This window comes from Myodes glareolus, chromosome 9, assembly GCF_982192425.1.
Source record: "Myodes glareolus chromosome 9, mMyoGla1.1, whole genome shotgun sequence".
Taxonomy (NCBI): Eukaryota; Metazoa; Chordata; class Mammalia; order Rodentia; family Cricetidae; genus Myodes; species Myodes glareolus.
This window is the reverse complement of record NC_142034.1, coordinates 2,847,850-2,867,886: the sequence shown is the minus strand read 5'-3', so window position 1 is coordinate 2,867,886 and position 20,037 is coordinate 2,847,850. Positions and strand designations below refer to the sequence as shown.

General features: G+C 48.9%; 1 protein-coding gene across 7 annotated transcripts in view; it reads right to left on the bottom strand.

Moving 5' to 3' along the window:
* LOC146893367 (E3 ubiquitin-protein ligase RNF213-like) overlaps nucleotides 1-20,037 on the bottom strand; it is a 90,553-nt gene that overhangs the window by 45,283 nt on the left and 25,233 nt on the right. For all 7 annotated transcript variants that reach the window (XM_087909672.1, XM_087909675.1, XM_087909674.1 and 4 more), the window contains exons 17-29: nucleotides 17,292-17,381; nucleotides 16,206-16,328; nucleotides 12,674-12,854; nucleotides 10,438-10,611; nucleotides 10,040-10,189; nucleotides 7,706-8,289; nucleotides 7,177-7,342; nucleotides 5,809-6,026; nucleotides 5,479-5,619; nucleotides 5,205-5,372; nucleotides 2,889-4,044; nucleotides 2,111-2,304; nucleotides 1,805-1,960 (exon numbers count right to left, since the gene is read on the bottom strand). In XM_087909672.1, the coding sequence (XP_087765798.1) occupies nucleotides 1,805-1,960; nucleotides 2,111-2,304; nucleotides 2,889-4,044; nucleotides 5,205-5,372; nucleotides 5,479-5,619; nucleotides 5,809-6,026; nucleotides 7,177-7,342; nucleotides 7,706-8,289; nucleotides 10,040-10,189; nucleotides 10,438-10,611; nucleotides 12,674-12,854; nucleotides 16,206-16,328; nucleotides 17,292-17,381 (3,501 nt within the window). The remainder of the gene's footprint in view (nucleotides 1-1,804; nucleotides 1,961-2,110; nucleotides 2,305-2,888; nucleotides 4,045-5,204; nucleotides 5,373-5,478; nucleotides 5,620-5,808; nucleotides 6,027-7,176; nucleotides 7,343-7,705; nucleotides 8,290-10,039; nucleotides 10,190-10,437; nucleotides 10,612-12,673; nucleotides 12,855-16,205; nucleotides 16,329-17,291; nucleotides 17,382-20,037) is intronic.

Here is a 20,037-nt window from a genome sequence, read left to right as displayed (position 1 = left end):
AAATCTGACAGGCTGAATCTTTTCTGGTAAGCCACGGCATCGTGCTTCTACACAGATTATTAGAAAGGGATTGAATCAAGATGTAAGAATTAGCCAATAAGAGGCTAAAGTTAATGGGACAGGCAGTGTTTAAATTAATACAATTTCCATGTGGTTATTTTGGGGGTTAATCTAGCCAGGTGGGAGGACGCAGCCCACAGGTCTCATACTACGCCTGTTACCTATTTCTGGCCTTGTTAAAGTTTCTATTGCTGAGATTAACACCATGACCTAAAGATACTTGGTCAGGAAAGGGCTTATTTCATCTCACACCTCTAGTGTTACACTCCATACTGAGGAAAGTTAGGGAAGGAACTCAAGACAGGAAGATGGAGGTAGGACCTGAAGCAGCAGCTAGGGAGGACACTGACTGGTTTCCTTCCCAGGGTTTGCTCAGCCTGTCTCCTTGGGCTATCCAGAAGCACAGGCCTAAGGTGGGACTCTTCCCCACTCCCTCATGGGCTGGGCCCAGCTACGTCAATCAATAATCAAGAAAATGCCCTACAAGCACAGGGATCACTTTTTAAATATAACACCAATAGCACAGACACTGAAAGAAACAAATAATAAATAGGACCTCCTGAAACTGAGAAGCTTCCGTCAAGCAAAAGACACATTTGATAAGACAAAATGGTAGCCTACAGAATAGGAAAAGATCCTCACCAAGTCCAAATCGGTCACAAGGCTGTTCTGCACAGTATACAAAGAACTCAAGAAATTGGTCATCAAAGAATAAATAATCCAGTAAAAAAAAAAAGTGGGGGGTACAGACCTAAGCCTAGAACTCTTAACAGATGAATCTAAAATGGCTGAAAGACACTTAAGGAAATGTTCAACATCCTTAGTCATCAGAGAAATGCAAATCAAAATAATTCTGAGATTCCATCTTACACCTGTAAGAATGGCCAAGATCAAAAACAGTGATGACAATTTATGCTGGAGAGGTTGTGGGGAAAAGGGAACACTTCTGCATTGCTGGTGGGAATGCAAGCTGGTACAGTCCCTTGGGATGCCAGTGTGGAGATTTCTCAGAAAGTTAAAAAACAACCTTCCTCAAGACCCAGTAATACCACTTTTGGGTATATATATCCAAAAGATTCTCAACCATGCCACAAGGATATGTGCTCAACTATGTTCATAGCAGCTTTGTTTGTCATAGCCAGAACCTGAAAGCAACCTAAATGCCCCTCAACTGAAGAATGGATAAGGAAAATGTGGCACATTTTCACAATGGAGTACTACACAGCAGAAAAAAATAACGACAGCTTGAATTTTGCAGGAAAATGGATGGAGCTAGAAAACATCATTTTGAGTGAGGTAATCCAGACACAGAAAGACAGTTATCACATGTACTCACTCACAGGTGGTTTTAAAACATAAAACAAAGAAAGCCAGCCTACAAACCACGATCCCAGAGAACGTAGACAACAATGAGGACACTAAGAGAGACTTACATAGGTCTAATCAACATGAGAAGTAGAAAGTAGAAAAGACAAGATCTTCTGAGTAAATTGAGAGCATGGGGACCTTGGGGAAGGATTGAAGAGGGGAAGGGAGAGGCATTGAGGGGAGCAGAGAAAAATGTCGAGCTCAATAAATATCAATAAATTTTTTTAAAAAAATTTCAAAAAAAGAGGGATATTTTCTCAACTGTGGTTCCCCCTGCTCAAATAACTCAAGCTTGTATCAAGTTGACAAGAAACAAACCAGGATAAGTTGTGCATCACCACAGCAAACCTTTGTGTTTGTTTTTCTTGGTACTCACCAGTTTAGAAGATGTGTTTGACTGTACGGAGGGCTCTTGTGAGATTTCAACCACATATAAATGGCACGGGTTCCGAAGCCACATTTTCCCGCTTGTATCCATTAGGTACTGCAGAATGAGGAGTTTGAAAAGAAAGACAGGAATCCCAGTCTGGACCTGCAGAAGGAGACACAGGACTGTGAGGGTGTAGCCTTGACAGGGTGACGTTGATCAGGACTGTGTGTGGAGGGAGGAGGCAGTCAGGACATGGGAACCGTGTCTCCTGCCCATGTCAGTCACTGGGAGGTGATGATGTCAGACACTTACTGAAGTGCTGACATCAATGTGGACTATCATAGGCGTCTTCTGAGAGTCCCTCTCCAGGAACGGCAGGAGGGAGCTCAGGACCCGGCTCTCGTCTACCTGAGGGTCCATCAGGCGAATAGTTTTCAGAGGCGCCTTTTTGTTCTTTAGCTTCATTTTCAGGTTTTTGTGCAACCTGTTCACGTACAGCGACTTTCCTGCAAGGAACATGTGGAAATCAGACCCCAAGTCTACAGACGGAGAGGAAGACAATATGGAGATGTCATAGGAGCTACTCTCTGTTTAACTCAAACGCATGCAGTGCACCATCGCTGCTAACTGGCTTCATGTCCTTAGAGTCTCCAGGTTCCCTGTCTACCGCCATTGGCGAACTTTGCCTTGTCCTTGCTGGTGCACCTAAGTCAGCGAAGGCAAGAGCAAGAGCAAGGAGGAACAAACTCTCCCAACAGGACAGTGTGGTTCAGGGAAGATTGGACGGGATGAAGGAAGAGACAGTAACCAAAGGATGATCAGAGTTTCTGCTCAACCAAAACCGACTTGGACGTAAGGGGCCAGGGGTTTGCAGAGGAAGTAAAACTGCAGAAAGGCTCCTGAGCGGAGGGAATGGGCTCTCAGGAATTGCCAGTTTTCACAACTAGGCGAGAAGGGACACTGGTCTACAGCTAAGGAGGAGCAAAACCCCTGAAGAAGGGCTTCATCTCAGTGTCCCTGCCGGAAAAGGAAGCGTCATTGGGCAGTGTCTGGTAGAGAAGCCCTCTCCACCCCCAGGCTCTTTAATTACCAACACCAGCTCTTTCAGAGGTCACGATCCCGACACACATCTGGTCTCGGAATACAGCTGCTGCCGACAGGGTCTGCTTCGGGACCTGATAATGGTTCTCCAGGTAGGCCTGGATGTCCGGCAGTAGGGCCTGGGGCACCAGGGGGACTTTGTGCTGGCTGAAGGTGGAGGGGAGGTAGCAGTGCTCCCGGGCAGCATCACAGATCATCACCAACTGGTAGTCTTCACGGTGGCGCTGTGCGCGCAGGCTCTGGAAGAGCTCCTCGGCCCGGCAGCCCACTTCATAGCTCAGCTGGTCCGCGAACAGCAAGCTGTAGAGCTTATGCTCCTGGGAGCCCAGCGTGAGGCAGCGTCGCAGGAATAGCTCCACCTCCTCCACTGTGGTCTCCGGGGTGCAGAGCAACACCTCATCAAAGGTGGGCAGAGGCTGTCTGGGGGCCTGCATATAGATGGCCAGCGCGGCCAGCAGCACCTCAGAGTGGCCACACAACACCAAGTTAGGCTGGCCAACCTGCAGGCCTTCGGGGAGTGGTCGCTCCACGGGACAGTCATGCAGTGTGGCCAGCTGAGCCAGGCATCTACCCAGGGCATCCAGGTCTAGACAGTTGGGCAGGAAGGCACTCATGCACTCTGTGGATTGCTCCATGATAACACGAAGCTTGCCCATTAAGCTGGACTCAGAAAGTAGCTGCTGAGGCAGCTTTTCCACGACCTCCCTCAGGCAGTGTCTGGCAGCATCGCTTTCACAGGAACTGGTGGCTTCTAAGATGTCATGGACGGCGCATTCGCCTGTGATGAAGGACAGCATCATGAGGGCAGCTTTGCTGGGTCTGGGTTTCCTGAGCTCACTGCTCAGGTAGACCAGCTGCTCAGCTGTGTAGAAGTTGAGGTAAAAGTGTTTGGCTCTCTTCTGGGCAACTACTGTTTTCCAGTGGTCTAGGAAGTCCTCCATCTGCCTGCAGAGGGCTCCCAGGAGCTCGATGACATCGCCACTCTCTGCCAACTGGCTCACCAGCTCCAAGCCAAAGTCCATGCGGATGGAGATGCCCGACCTGGGGCAGCAGTAGACCTCAGCAGTCCAAGACCTGAACAGCATGTTTCCCGTGCAGTATAGGTTTATGAAAGCATGCACAAGCCGCTGCATGCTGCTAAAGACCTGGGGAAAGAGAGCCATGAGGTCAAGGCATAGCACAGGGCTGCAAGGAAGAAGATACACTAATCTACACACACCTGCCCACACACTAACCTACACACACACAGAGACTAACCTACACATACCCGCCCACACACTAACCTAAACATCTGCCCACACACTAACCTACACACACCCATCCACATACTAACCTACACACCCTAACCACCCACATACTAACCGCCCACACACTAACTAACCTACACACACCTGCCCACACATTAACCTACACACACTTGCCCACCCACTAACCTACACACACTTGCCCACCCACTAACCTACACACACCTGACCACACACTAACCTACAAAATCTGCTGCTTTTACAAGTTCAAGATCTTAGGCTCAGATCACTGTCTCACTGGAGCACAATTTTCACAAAAATCTTCCTAATATCCATCACACACTGCTCTTCCTTCCATAGTTATATGGTCAGCTGAATAAGAGGCTTCTCTTTCTTTTCATTTTTTGAAGCAACTATCATTATGTAGCTCTGCCTGTCCTTGAGTTCCCTATAACCAGTCTCTGGCCCAATCCCTGTCTCTGCCTCCTGAGCGCTGTGATTAAAGGTGTGTGCCACCATGTCCAGGGAAAGAAAAGGATGTAAATGTATAGACTGGGCACAGGTGCATACATTTGTATGTGTGTAAACAGCTTGCAGGTATTTGTGTGTGTGTGTGTGTGTGTGTGTGCGTGCGTGCGTGCGTGTGTGTGTGTGTAAAAGCGGGGTCTCATGTTCCCAGGTAGGACTCAGACTCAAGATCCCTCCACCTCAAGAATAGCACAATACAGAGTTTACAGAGTTGCCAGTTTCTACAGGAAGCAAAGTGATGGTTTCCCTCTAGGACTGTGGAGTGGTCATCTCATCTCCACAGCTCATGACAGCTCTTCCTGAGGCTCTTGAAGAGGACCTGTTGCTCTTGGGTCTGCCCGGCATCAGATACTTCTCTGGGATTGGGGTTTGTGGTGCCATGCATCTGGCAGAGCCATTAGCACCACCCTCTGGGTATCTGAGCAAAGCTCTGTGTCAACCCAGACATTTCCACAGCTCAGTAAGGAAAGCATCTGGGCCAGCATGAGGCCAGAGCCACCCAGTGGGGCAGCGGCACAAACCCAAATGCTCACCTCTGCAAACTTCTCCACCTCTCCGCTGCTGCTGTGGTCTTTCTTCCCAGACATGAGCATGAGCTTATTTAAAAGCTCCTTCAGCTCTTCTGTGGAGTAGCTGCGCAGCCCCTCCTGGGCACCACGGTTTTCTGGGAGGAGGAGGTGTAGGACGGTGTCTGGGGAAATCTGGGAACCAGCACACACTGGAAAGTTAGTTTCTGGTGCAGAGCCTATGAGTTTATAGCAAGACCACAGGGCCGCGCAAAACTTCACCAGGATTTGAGAAGCTCACCTTCTGACCACCTTTGGGTGCCCTAATCACATAGATGCCCCTGTTGTTGATTGCTGTGGCCAGGGACAGAGACGAGAGCTCCACAGACCCGTGGCTTTCCTTCACTGTCTTCAGCCACTCCAAATTTCTGGCAGAATCTTGCTATTGGTACAGAAGCAGGCAACGGGCTGGAGTGAGAAGCCATTTTCTCGTTGTCGCCCCCACCTCTGCTCTTGCTGAGGTACAGCTGCTGTACACCCTGCCCACACCCACGCTTTGTCCCTGTGCTCTGTCTTGTTCATTAAGGCCCCGTCACCCAACATATCTGTATTGGATCCCGAGTCGACTCACCAGCTTACTGGGCAGGTGCTGGTCATTGTCCAGGGCCCTCCAGAGCTCCTGCAGATGATCCACAAACCCATAGAAATCTGCGCTCGAGTCCATCTTATACAGCAGGGAGGCGTAGCCCTGCACGGCGTCATGGAAACAGGCCACCCGGTCCACGTCAATGTCGTTCTCCCCGGCTGAGATGGAGGCCAGGTCCACAAACACCTTGAGTTCATTGATGTCTTGAGAGGAAAGAGGGGAGGTAGGCACGTGACCACACTGAGTTTGGGGCAGAAATCCTAAGTGAAGCTATAATTGAGCACCAAGGTAATGTCTTCTTTCTTCCACTTTCTGATTTGCTAAGAATGTGGAACATAATAATGAATCTATTTACTGATAGCTACCCTTTATCAGACAACAGTGTCCCAGGCATTATGCTAGGCTTGCTGTGCACCTTACAGCCTTGAATGTACTACACCACGTCACTTAAACCACCCAAACGTAGAGTCGTGGGCTCATCTGGAAAAGAAGATGCTGACGGGAGAAACTGAGATAACCCTCCACAGGCTTCTGCCCACTCAACAGGCACGCATGGAAAACCTTCATGAGCGAGTTACAGAAAACCTCTGTGGGCAAGCCCTGTCTTCTGGAAGAAAAGATTAAGTGGGGAGGGGAAGCCAGAGAGATGGCTCGTGGTGAAGCGCACCACCTGCTCTTCTAGAGGACCTGGTTTCAATTCCTAGCACCCACATGGCAACCCAGAACCATCTGAAACTCCAGCTCCAAGGAATCTGACAGCTTCTTTGGCCTTCTGGGTACCAGGGATGTGAGGAAGCACAGACACACATGCGGGAAAAAACACCCGAACACATAAAATAAAAACAAAATTAAAAAGACTGGCAAGTTGACTCAATGATTAAGAGTAATTGTTGGCCTTACAAGGGATCCAGGTTTCATTTCCATCCCCTACCTTGTGGCTTTCAACCTATTTTAATTTCAGTTCTGAGGACATGACACCCTCTTTAGATCTACAGAGGCACCAGGCACATGTGTGGCACACATACATACATGAAGAAAACACTATTACAAACCAAATAATTAATGAAAATAAAACATTAGATGACCTGCAGCTTTTCCCAGCCAGGAGTCAGACCATGCAGGAAATGACAAAGGAAAGTTTCTACACAAGAGACTGAGGGACGTTGTCTGAGTAAAATAAACCCCAGTGAATGAGCCGGCCACTGTCCCTTTGCCTAGAGAAGACAAAGAGCAACTTTCCTGGCCTTTGTACAGCAGGCGACCAAGGGGATATATTTCCTTAAGTACCAGAACCTCATAGAGAACCATAGGTGCCACCTGCAGGACCCAGGCAAGCATGAGGGCCGGCCATACCTTCCAGGGCCTCATGCAGCCAGGCCACAAGTTCCTTTTGTCGAGAGAGTTCCTCCAGGCAGCGGCGTCGCGGTTCACTGATGTCTTGGAGCAAATTCTTGGCCCGGATGAACTCTGGGCTGATCTGCTTCAGTTCCTCATGGCGAAAGTCCTCAAAGGAATCCGCCTGGAAGATGAAGTTAAGCGTGCACTGGTTCTGGTTGGGCAAACCTAGTTTTCAGGTAGCCACCATACAGCAAGACCAAGGATCACTTGATCTTTTTCCCAGCATTCAGTCCAGGCTTCCCCGTCTACCTATCAACAGGCCAAGACAGTTTCTTTATTCATTAAAGGTAATCACAGCACACAGAGGGGACCCCTAAATCACCCCACCATTACCCACCCTGTCCATCTGCTCCACAATCACCCACACCATCCATCTGCTCCACCATCACCAGAATCCACCCCACCCTAGGTTAGAAAGAAACCCTGGCTCTCAAGAACATCCAGGTTGGTCCTCGCCCCTCAGGAGGACAAGCAAACAACTTACAAAGTTTAACAACTTGTCAAGAACACTGAAGTCGCCGGTCACGCCCAAAGTGCTTCGGACCTGAAGGATGACCTTGGCGGAGCTGACGGCCTGGTGCAGGCTGTGGTATTCCTTGATCTGTGCAACACGCTCTGGGATCCAACCTTTCTGCTCGTGGGGATCCAGAGCACACATGCAGTTTAGGTCAATAGTCAGCTCACCATATTTATCTACAAAGTCCCTGAAGATGTCATCAACTTCAGCAAAGGTGATCTCTCCTGACTTCAGGGTCTCATAGAGCCTGTAGAACTTCTCATAGCAGGGGTGGTACAGGCGTTCACAGGCTTCTGAGAGCAATAATTTCAACTGTCTGGGGTTCTGATTCAGAGTACTCAATGACTCTGCCGTCTCTTGCCAGAAGACTTGGAAGATGTGGCTGTCTTTCAGGGAGTCTAGCTTGCTTGCGATTTCTCGGATCTCAGGACTCAGGGAGTAATGAGTCTTCTTTTTGCGGGGAGTCGAGTCCGGTAGGTTTATCAATGCTTCATTGAGTCTCTTATTGCTGAGGTCTTGAGAGTGTATTGCCTCAATATATCCAAAGTCCACTACGGAAACCGGAATGAAAGGTTGGATGTTAAGCCTCCGATAACAGTAGCATGCGATTTCTCTTTGATCACACACACCCATTCTCGCTTTTTGAGACAGGTTTCTCTGTGCCCTGCTGGCTGTCCTGGAACTCACCCTGAAGACAAGACTGGCCTTGAACTCAGAGATCCGCCCTCCTCTGCCTCTCGCCACCACTGCCTGGCATCTCTTCTCTTTCTCAGTAAGGGAAAGAAGGTCTGAATATGTAGCCAGGCTGGCCTTCAGCTAATTATCCTCCTGACTCAGCATCCTAATATCTGGGATTGTGGACATGCACCAGGATGGGCAGAACTAGAGCTCTATTTTGGCACTGGGGACAGATCCTCCGGCCTTGCAGCATTAGACAAAGGCTTGACTACTGACACAGCATTAGCCCGGTCTCTGGTCGCTTCTCTAAGAAACTCAGATACAACCACTTGGATCATTTACTCTGTAGAACACGCACATCTTTCCCCCCTCCTACCTTGGTTTTGTTGTCAGTTTTCTCAAAGAGGAAAACACTGTAAACTCTGGGTAAAGGGTCAGGTGGAAAACAAGCACCTACTCTCTCTCACTCCCTTCTAAAGCCCAACTAATTATAAAATAGGAATTTTATCTTTAAGTCAGAAACTGCCCAGGCACATACTTTTCATTCTAGAATTCAGGAGGCAGAGGCAGATGGATCTCTGTGGATCTGAGGGTAGCCTGACCTACAGAGCATCCAGTGAGGGCAAACATGTCACACACACAGAAGCAGTAACCAGGACTGCCCCAGGCTTCCCAGCTGCACCAGAGACACAGCCGGGAACACAGCATCCTTCCTAGGGCAGTGACTTAAGATCTCCCTCTGTTCCCAGCCAAGCAGTGCACTGGAACTAGGGCAGACAGACATGCACTCACTCAGACAGGGAGCGCCTGCCTCTTTCTCAGGATGGTAGCTAAGCTGTGTCTGCCAGATGCAGAGTCGGCCAGAGGGCAGGGATATATATGGGAACATAGTTGGGAAGAGGCACAGATGACACCAGCAGGGTTAAGGGAGAGCCCACGGCAGCTCACCCATCTAGTGATGATGAGGTGAGGTGCCCATCTCAGGAGAGCCACTTCCTATGATGGGTGTCAGCAGATAGTTCTAGGACATAAAAGTTAGAGATGCTTGCGGGCATGGAATACAGAGGTGATGTGGATTCCCTCTGGCAAAGGCAAGTGAGCTTGGATTAAAATTTTTTGATCACTGGAACCTATATATATGTCAGGTGGGTGTGGCAGCCTGGCTGTATTTCTAGACTGGAGAAACTGGGATGGAAGAATCAACAGAGCAAACTGGCTGGCAAGGCTAGACACAGCAGAAAGCTCTGGGTTTGACTGAGAGACCCTGTCTCACTGAGTAAGGTGAGAGAGGGTGGTGGTGGTGCAGGGCTTCAGTCCCAGCACTGGAGAGACAGAGGCAGGGGGATCTCTTTCAGCTAGTCAACAAGTGAGTTCCAGGACAGCCAGGGCTGTTACCCAGACAAGCCCTGTCTCAAAAATAACAACAAAATGAATAAGGTGAAAGAGGTGTCAAGAGTGACTCCCAGTATCTACCCTGGGTCTTGACATGTACACGCAAATACATATGCTTATGTCCCCATATCATGCAAATTTTTAAAAACTGTCTTAAAGCCCCCAGCTCTGCTACTGTGCCCCGTCATCACTGAGACCCCACCCTTCCTCAGTACCACTCCTGGTGCGCACCTTCCACGAGGTGTCTCACTCTCCCAAACTGCCTCAGGAGGCTCTCCACGTGTCTCTTCTCTCGCTCGAGGAACAGCAGATCATCCTGTCTCCCGGCCAGCAAGTCCTCCAGGTCACAGGCCTTCTCTTGGCGTGGCAGCCGTACTCTATCTGAAAAGAAAATTAACCGCTCACACAGTCCTGCTTGTCTCCCATGTAAGCGCTTTCTGCTGCCTCGCTCTGCACACACTGCACAGTCGGGCAAGGAGGAGGGACCAGGAAGACTCCTGCTCATCCAGTCTGTGAGGACAGTGGATTCACGTACTTGGCAGCCATCATGTCACTGCTTGCTCATGATACTCCTCAGAACAATAAACCACAGCTTCTCAATGTGCTGACAATCTCAGCTTCATACTTACTTAAGTTCCAGATGTCAACAAACTGACGCTTGTGTTTAAGGATCAACTCCAGCTGTCCAATCACGATGGTGCCATCCTCAAGTTCCTCTGCAGCCTTTTGGAACACAGACTCAGCCGTGGCCATCAGCTCCCTGCCTTCCCCCGTGATGTTGTCTAAGATTTTCTCGTTGCTTCCTGACCAGAGGGAGAGCACATAGTTCAGAGCCTGGGTCTCCTGATCTCTTCGATTCCCACCAGCCATCCCTGATGACTCTGATGGTGCAGCGGCCGTCGGGCCGTGTTCTCAGTGTGACAACACTTGACTGTGCGTGGCTTCAGGTTCCGCACATCCTGGCCACCATTCCCCACTGTACGGTAATATGTGTGAACTGACAATCACTCTAGATGGAAAGACTTTCAATACATTTACTTTTAACCCAGAAAATTTCTCTCCTGCTACCATTAGATTTGTATTAAAAGAGCATGTTTAGCCAAGTTGTGGTGATGCACGCCTTTAATTCCAGCACTTGGGAGGAAGAGGCAGGCAGATCTTGCTGTGATGAAGGATAGCCTGGTCTACAAAGTGAGGTGCGATCAAGGATAGCCTGGTCTACAAAGTGAGTTCTAGAACAGCCAGGACTGTTACAGAGAAATCCTGTCTCGAGGTAAAAAAGAAAGAAAACAGCATTGAAAACAAAGTAGCCTTTTCCATGATTGTCCATCCATAAAACAGCTGGACATGGCAGCACGGGACTCTAAGGCAGAGACAAGCAGAGTGTTAGTTCATGGCCACCCAGGTCTGCACAGCCTCCTATAGACCAGCCAAGGCTACATAGGGAGACTCAGTCTCAGGAAAACAGCAGCAAAACATGAAACAACTGAGATGCTATTCGGCAGGTGAACAGGGTGAGATGTCGTGGTAGTTCTGCAAATGAAGTTATTCTGTGATGAAAACAGAACTCAGCGGCTGAGCAATAAGAAGACAGGGAGGCGCTTCCAATGGAAACTCCTGTGAAAGTCGTCTCTCAGGCCACACTTATGGGTCCAGCTCTGGGATCTTCTAGAGAACAAACCACAGGGTAGTAAAACAGCAGGGCCGCAGATCCTGGGGGCAGTGAGCTCATTGTGTCGGCACTGTGATGCCCCAAACATGCCAGCCTGCATGTGTTAAAGCCAAGAGAGCACCTACGACCCCCCAGACTTAGTGTGCCAACACTGAACAGCTCATCCGAGATAAAGGACACACACATTCCAGGTGTGAACAGCCGCACATGGCTGCTGGAGGAGCCTGTGGGAGCCAAGTTTGCTGATGAATTTTTCTAGAAAACCTATTAATTGAAAAAACACACTTGTGATACTTCCAGGTGAACAGCAAATACAAATGGCACCCACATCAGCACTTAACACTTTTGGCCTCACGCCTCACAAGCTGTTGGGGGGCGGGTCCCTGTTTGGGCTATCAAAAGATCTGGTGAGCATTAAGTGAGCATTAAACTCGCCTGGGCTTTTAGTTCAAACCCAGCACATTCCTGCTCCAAGATCTAAACACAACAGCTCACAGAAGACATGTGAGAGATTTCAGGGGAAGTCCTAACACTCGGGTCTGTGTGTGCTGGGAGGGTCAGCTGGGAGTTCCTGTTCTGTATGTCAATCAGCACTGCTCTCAAAGGGACTGCTCTGAAGGCCTCCTGAGCTTGTCTAGTTTTCGCTCTTGTGTGTGTGTGTTTGTGTGTGTGTGCGTCCACACATGTGCATACACGGTATGTGTGCATGCATATGTAGGCAGTCCAAAATCTCTCTGAACCTGAAGCTTGGCTTGTAGCAAGAAGCCACAGGTATCCTCGGACTCCATCCCCTACCCTGATGGGCCATCTCCCCACTCAGCGGGCCCTGTACCCGCTGGGCCATCCCTCCCAGCCCAACTGCAATTCTTGCTGCTCTCGGCGTCTGCAGAGCAAAGCCAGTCAGTGTCCACACTGCACTTCCCGTCCCTTCTCCTGGAGGCTGAGGCCCTAGACTGTCGGGGGCAGTGCCAGGCACAGCATGGCAGCAGAGCAGCTAGGATGGAGCAGCTCTCAGTCAGCTGTGACGTCAGCTGTCAGGACGCCCGTGCCTGTCCTGGTCTCGGGCCCACCATCCAGCTGCTTCCTCTATCAGCACAGAGCAGCGGGATGTCAGGTCTGCTTTTCTGCCCCGTTCTGCTCCCAGAGGCCAAGAGGACGCCCTCCCCAGGCTCCCCGCAGCTGCCAGCACATACCACACAGTTTGAAGAGTTGCTTCACATCTGGCCACGTGAGCAGGTATTTGAGGATCCCATCCATGTCCGACACAGCCTCCCCGTTGTGCTTAGGCCAGGACTTGGTTATCACAGCGGACAAGACAGTACCAAATTTCTGCAGATCTGGACAGGAGAGCCCCTCAAGGACACTGGTCTGAGACTATAAAGAAAGTCAGTAATAAAAAAAGTGTAATAATGGAAGAAGGAAAGCATCTTTAGCAAATGGTGCTGGCATAACTGGATGTCAACCTGTAGAATAATGAAAGTAGATCCATATCTATCACCATGCACAAAACTCAAGTCCAAATGGATTAAAGACCCCAATATTAATCTGACCACATTGAACCTGACAGAAGAGAAAGTAGGAAGTAGTCTACAAGACATGGGCACAGGAGACCACTTCCTAGGTAGAACTCCAGTAGCACAGACAATAAGAGAAACAATGAATAAATGGGATCTCCTGAAACTGAGAAGCTTCTGTAAAGCAAAGGACACTGTCACTAAGACAAAAAGGCTACCTTCTGACTGGGAGAAAATCTTCACCAACCCCTCATCAGACAAAGGTCTGATCTCCAAAATATACAAAGAACTCAAGAAACTAGACACTAAAACTCTAATTAACCCAATTAAAAAATGGGGTACTGAACTGAACAGAGAATTCTCAACAGAAGAATTTCGAATGGCCAAAAGACCCTTAAGGTCATGCTCAACCTCCTTAGGGATCAGGGAAATGCAAATCAAAACAACATTGAGATACCATCTTACACCTGTCAGAATAGCTAAACTCAAAAACACCAAGGATAGCCTATGCTGGAGAGGATGTGGAGTGAGGGAAACACTCATCCATTGTTGGTGGGAATGCAAATTGTGCAGCCACTGTGGAAATCAGTGTGGCGAAACACTGGAAACTGGGAGTCAACCTACCTCAGGACCCAGCAATTCCACTCTTGAGAATATTCCCAAGAGATGCCATATCATACGACAAAAGCATTTGTTCAACTATGTTCATAGCAGCACTATTTGTAATAGTCAGAACCTGGAAACAACCTAGGTGCCCCTCAATAGAAGAATGGTTAAATAAGGTGTGGAACATACACACATTAGAGTTTTACTCAGCGGTAAAAAAACAATGACATCTTGAATTTTGCATGCAAATGGATGGAAATAGAAAAACGCTTTACTGAGTGAGGTAACCCAGTCCCAAAAAGAGGAATATGATATGTACTCACTGATAAGTGGATTCTAGCCATAATTAAAGGTCTTTGAGCCTATAATTCGTGATCCTAGAGACGCTAAATAAGAAGTAAACCTGAAGAAAATCATATAGTTATCCTCCTGGATATTGGAAGTAGACAAAATTGCCAGGCAAACTTCGGGGCACAGGTGGCAGGGAGTGGATGGAAGGGGAGTTGGGTAGAGAGAAGGCAGAAGGGAAGGATTCGGGAAAGTTTGGGGGAATGGGATGGGTGGGATGGATTTCCAAAGGATGGATATGGATGCAGGGAAGTAAATATCTCAACTAAGGGAGACATTTTAGGCTTTGCAAGAGACTTGATTCTAGAGGGGGTCCCAGGTCCAAGGAGAGATCCCCAGATTGTTCCCTGGGCAGCAGAGGAGAGGGTGCATGAACTGGCCTCGTCCCATAACCATACTGATGAACATTTTGCATATCACCATAGAACCTTCATCTGGCGATGGATGGAGATAGAGACAAAGTCCCACTTTGGAGCACTGAACTTAGCTCCCTAGGTCCAAATGAGGAGCAGAAGGAGGGTGAGCAAGGAAGTCAGGATCACAAGGGGTGCGTCCACCCACTGAGATGGTGGGACTGATCTAATGGGAGCTCACCAAGGCCAGCTGGACTGGGAGCGTTGGAGCATGTAATCAAAATGGACACTCTGAACGTGGCTGGCAATGAAGGCTGACTGAGAAGCCAAGGACAGTGGCATTGGGATTTAATTCTACTGCATGGACTAACTTTGTGGGAGCCTGGTTTGTTTGGATGTTCACCTTTAAAGACCTGTATGGATGGGGGAGGATATTGGACTTCCCACAGGGCAAGGAACCCTGATTGCTCTTAAGACTAGAGAGGGAGGGTGAGGTGGGGAGGGGGGTGGGGAGAGGGGGAGGGGTGGGGAGAGGGGGAGAAAAAAGGGAGGTGGGAAAGAGGTGGAAATTTTTAATAAATAAATAAAAGTGCATAGAAAAAAATGTGATAATGTCTTAGTTTGTTATAATTAAGAGAATCATGAAAACTGGGTGTAGTGGTACACAACAGTAATCTTTACATTTGGAGAGAAGAGTTGTGGGTCAGCCTCAGCTGCACAGAAAATACAGGGCCAAGCTGGACTACTTGAGACCTTAACTTAAATGATTTTTTTCAAAAATTGCCCTTGCTGGCCTGATGACAGGCCATGAGCATGAGCTGTGGGAGAGGACCCGGGGCTGCTGCCTCTGTAGGTCTGACTGAGGCTCACTGGGGTATGAGCCAATGGCTAAAGGTTTGCCTAGCATCTGTAAAACCCTGGTTCGACGTTCAGCACCACACACAAAAATATGTCATAGAAATTGTGCTATTTTAGGCCAGAGAGATGGCACAGGGGTGAAGGTGGCTGCTGCCAAATCCAACAATGAGTCAATTCTTGGGACCCATGTGGTGAAAAGAGAGAACGAGCCCCCCAAAAGATGTCCTCTGTTCTCCATGCTTGTGTGTCCTGGCACACACATGCTCAACACACGTGTGCACGTGTGCACATACACAGAGAGAGAGAGAGAGAGAGAGAGAGAGAGAGAGAGAGAGAGAGAGCAATACTCTAACATAATAAAATGTTAATAGGAGAAAGCTTAACATGCTTTGAGCCCTCTCATCACACACGTGACCAGCAGAGCTTGACACGGTGCTCACTCAGGCCACTCAGCAGGGACAGCACAATCCTCCACATACAGAAAGCAGACCTTTACCTCAGAAGGGACTCGCTAGAGCTGAACCTGCAGAAGTGAGAGGGAGCAGGACACTGATGTGCCTCTCCCAAGCGTGATCCTTTTCTCAGTCTCTGTCAGAGCAGAGGAAGATGAACAGAAGCTAAAGCCCGCCACTGGCAGTGATCACAGGGGTGACTGGGGCTCAGCCTGTGAGATGCTGGGGCCAGGCTGTGTGAGCAGGTGGGAGGTTCTCACCATGTAACTCTGGCTGGTCTGACTCACTACATAGATCAGGCTGGTCTCGAACTCAGAGACCCACCAGCTTCTGTAACCCTAGTACTGGAATTAAGGGTATGCGCCACCACACCTGGCCTAGGAACTGTGTCTTTGCATGGCATTTAACTGCCAGGAAACAGGAAGTCACGCAGCTTCTCAAGGAGTTGGATGAAAACTCTGGATCTTAGCACATGGCTCTAGTCACAAAGGGGGTTGATCAGACCCTGTGGGGTCTCAGAACAAGCAGGCTTCCGCAGCCTTTGGGAGGCCACATCAGAAAACCCCTGTGAGCCCACAGGGAAAGACTAGTAACCTGGCAAGCAGAGCTCACGGCTTCAATGACACACTTCTCAAAGCTCCTGGCCACGCTGTCATGGAGTCCGCGATCCTGCCACTGACCGCTGCAGAAGACGGAGATCTGCAAACGGGGCTGCTCCTGTGGACAGAGAGAGGCGTGAGGGCTGTGTGTGCTCAAGGAGGGAGACGTGAGGTGTGGGGTTCCTCACCACTACACACCAGGGAAACACCAGGTGTCTTCACCACCCCGTGATTTGAGCTTCTCTGCACAGGCACTAAGCATGTCTGCAAGGACCACACTATCCAAGGAACTAATGAAAACAGATTCTGTAGCTAGGCATGGTAGCTCGTGCCTCTGGGCCCAGCACTAGAGAGCCCAAAGCAAGAGTATTGCTGGGAGCTTGGAACTGGCCTGGGACACAGAGTGAGACCCTGTCACAAATATTCAAAAATTAAAAAGCCTTTTGTTCCACTCTACAAAAGGGGAAAAAACAATCCGAACGCTTGGATAACAGAGACAGGTCGATCTCTTTAAGTACAAGGCCATTCTGAGCTACAGAGCAAGTTCTAGGATAGGCCCCAATGCTAGAGAAATCCTGTATTGAAAAACCAAAAAAACAAAACACAATAAATAAAAAACAACACCCCCAAAAAATACCAAAACAAAACACCAGCACTGGAGCTTGTGAAAGCCAGACAGATAAATTTTGAAAAATAAGTCATTGTCCTCCCCTTCTGGTTCCCTAGGATCTATCTTAGTTTCGGATGAAGCATTCTCATCATGTAAAGTTGGATTTCCATGTCAGCAGCCTTCATTCACACTAACGAGCATTTTTCTGTGCAGTTTTGTTTTTTTCCCCTTTGGTGCTGTTTCCATAACTGGCCAGTGCAGTGTCTGCATGTGAGCTTCCCCATATATGGTTTGGGTCCCCATCATGTCCCTGTTCTTCTAAGGGCATCACACAAGACCTTCAACATTCTTCTGAAGTCAAAAGAAAATGACCAAGTCAGAACACATGTCCAGACTCATGGCTGACCCCCTGCCTCACCACCATTATCAGTCTTGCACTCAAGTGTACCATACATAACAATTGGGATGTACCTGTTTGAGCCTCCCTTCCAAGTCTCCCAGCAGCGACCCCTTCCAGCCATACTTCCTGGGGAAGTCGATTTCCACCAGCCGTCGCCACAGCTGCACAATCAAAAAGTGACAACGTCAGCAAAGACTTAATGCCACAGCGTGGACAAATAAGGTGGACAAGCAGGTGCGTTGTTACAGATCTGTGGTCCTAGGTACTTGAGAAACTGAGGCAGGAGGGCTGTTGAAGGCCAGGAGTTCAGGGCTGGCCTGGACACCATAGGAAGACCTTGTCTCAAGAGCAGTAAGAAAGGGCGGACCATTATGGCAGTATGAAGGGTGAGGGCACCAAGCCTCAAGAATCGTGGGGCTCTCAGCTCTTCATGTCACTGGTAAACTGTGCTGTGGTGAGTCGGCAACACAACCCACTTTGGCCCATGAAGTCACCACCACCCTCCCAGTCATGTGACCGCTCTATTTGGAGAAAGGAGTCCCCTCATGTTTATCCTGAAAAGTTTCAAACAGACAAGACAGCAGGGAGAACAGAAACACTTCCTTCCACTAAGGCCCCGGGGTTTTATTCTGAACACTGTTCTCTCTCTCTCTTCCTGCCACTAGGAGGTAAGGTGTAGATATCACAGCACTGCTCCCACATGCCTGGGCAGGCCTCTCTTTCCCTGAAGATCGCTCACCTCACTGGAACCATTCTGGAGAGGAGCGAGGACCTGTGAGCTGCCCCTCTGCTGTGCTGTGCCGTCTGGCTCCACAGTCCAGTCAGGGCTTAAACATTTCATTGAGGGATCCTGTCCTCTTTTCTAGGGAAGTGCCTTCCCTTCGTTTATGATGCTGGCAGCTTTGAAAAGTTCATGGCGATCATTTTAAAGGCACTCTTGATTTCACTTTCTGTCATTCCATGATTAAAATCTCTTTGGCAGAGACATAACTACACTGAGCCACATGAAACTAAACTTGTAGGTCCCTGGTGGTCAGTGTCCATACCTTTCCACAGCTCCTAACTAAACAGCTCACAGTGCGGTTGCCGTTAGCCTGGTCAAAGTGGCTCAAAAAACCATTTTGCTTTCCAGGTGACAGGACAACCCATGCAGAACGTTTGTGCCAAATCCCCCATTAGTGCTCTTTCTGCTGGGATTAAAATACCATATGCAGTGGGGACATGGTGGCACACAGCTTTAATCCCAGCACTCGGGAGGCAGAGGCAGGTAGATCTCTCTGAGTTATAGGTCAGTGTGGGCTCTACAGAATGAAGTTCAGGACAGGCTCCAAAGTGACACAGAGAAACCCTGTTTCAAAAAACAAAACAAACAAACAAACAAACAAACAAACAAAAAAACCATATGCAGCCTGCAGCAAGATCCTGGCCTGGTGACCTGGCTACTACTGCCTTCAACATTCCTGCCAATAATGAATGTCTCCTTATTCTGGGGTTACTGAACAGGTTTCTGCTAGGCCGTATCATATTCACCATTCTTCCATGAAAGAATACAAAACCTCTGAGTGTAGTGGCTCATGCCTTAATCCCAGCATGCCGGAAGCAGAGACAAGAGGATCTCTATGAGTATGAGGCCACACTGGTGGGTGATCTACAGAGCGAGTTCTAGGACAGTTAGGATTAAATTAAATTAGAGAGATCTTGTCTCAAGAAAACAAAAAACTGGTCCCACCAAACAAACAAAAACCCAAAAACAAAATCTTTTTTACTTCATCTTATTTTTATTTATACGGACAGGGGGTTAGAGACAGTTTCTCTGTGTAACTTCAGAGCCTGTCCTGAAACTCCCGCTGCAGACCAGGCAGTCCTCAAGCTCACAGAGATCCCCCTGCCTCTGCTCATAAGTGCTGGGATTGAGGGTGTGCGCCACAGCCAGTTGCCCTTACTTCACCTTCTATAAAATATATTTCAAGTACAGATTAGCCTACCCCCATAAGCACTGATGCAAAATTAGCTAATCCGAGAGTTTTCAACGTATTCTTTTCAAAATACAGAATACCTTTGGCCATACAGAAATGCCACAGAGAACCACAGGGCTTGGCCTGATTCCTCTCCTTGGTCACATCTCACACAGTGAGGCACGATATCAGGACTGGAAATGAAAGGCGATGGGCTATTGACTAACTCCAAGCTTCACGCAGGCTCGCTACCTCTTCTGTAAGTTTTCTTTTGCTGTCTCAGGATGAGCCTCTCAGGACAGCGACTGTCATGTTAGCTGGGGCACCACGAGACTCTGGGGCATGCCCATGATGAGCACAAGAACTGCCAATCACATTGACCAAACAACAACTGCCAATCACACTGACCAAACAACAACTGCCAATCACACTGACCAAACAACAACTGCCAATCACACTGACCAAACAACAACTGCCAATCACACTGACCCAAACCAACCGACCTGCAGGACGTTCGCTTCCTAGCTTTCTGCGGGAACATTTGGCTGTTACCCCACAAAAGAAATTCATCTCTCACCTCTGCCTCCATTTCCAGTGTCATACACACACATCTGGCTCACAGCTGCAACTACTACCTTACACCTCCACGTCCCCACCCCCACCTCTGCTTCCTGCAGCATTCCTGACACTGCTGTCCCCATCACCTCACAGCAAGGGCACCTGGCCCAGCCAGGGCTGACAGCACTTTCCATCTGGCCAGGGGTTGATGAGGCCCTTCTGTACAGGAGGAGCACAGCAGCTAGACTTCAGGCCATGGTCACAGCTCTCGGGACGGTAGTGATGGCTCCCAGTCCCTTATGTC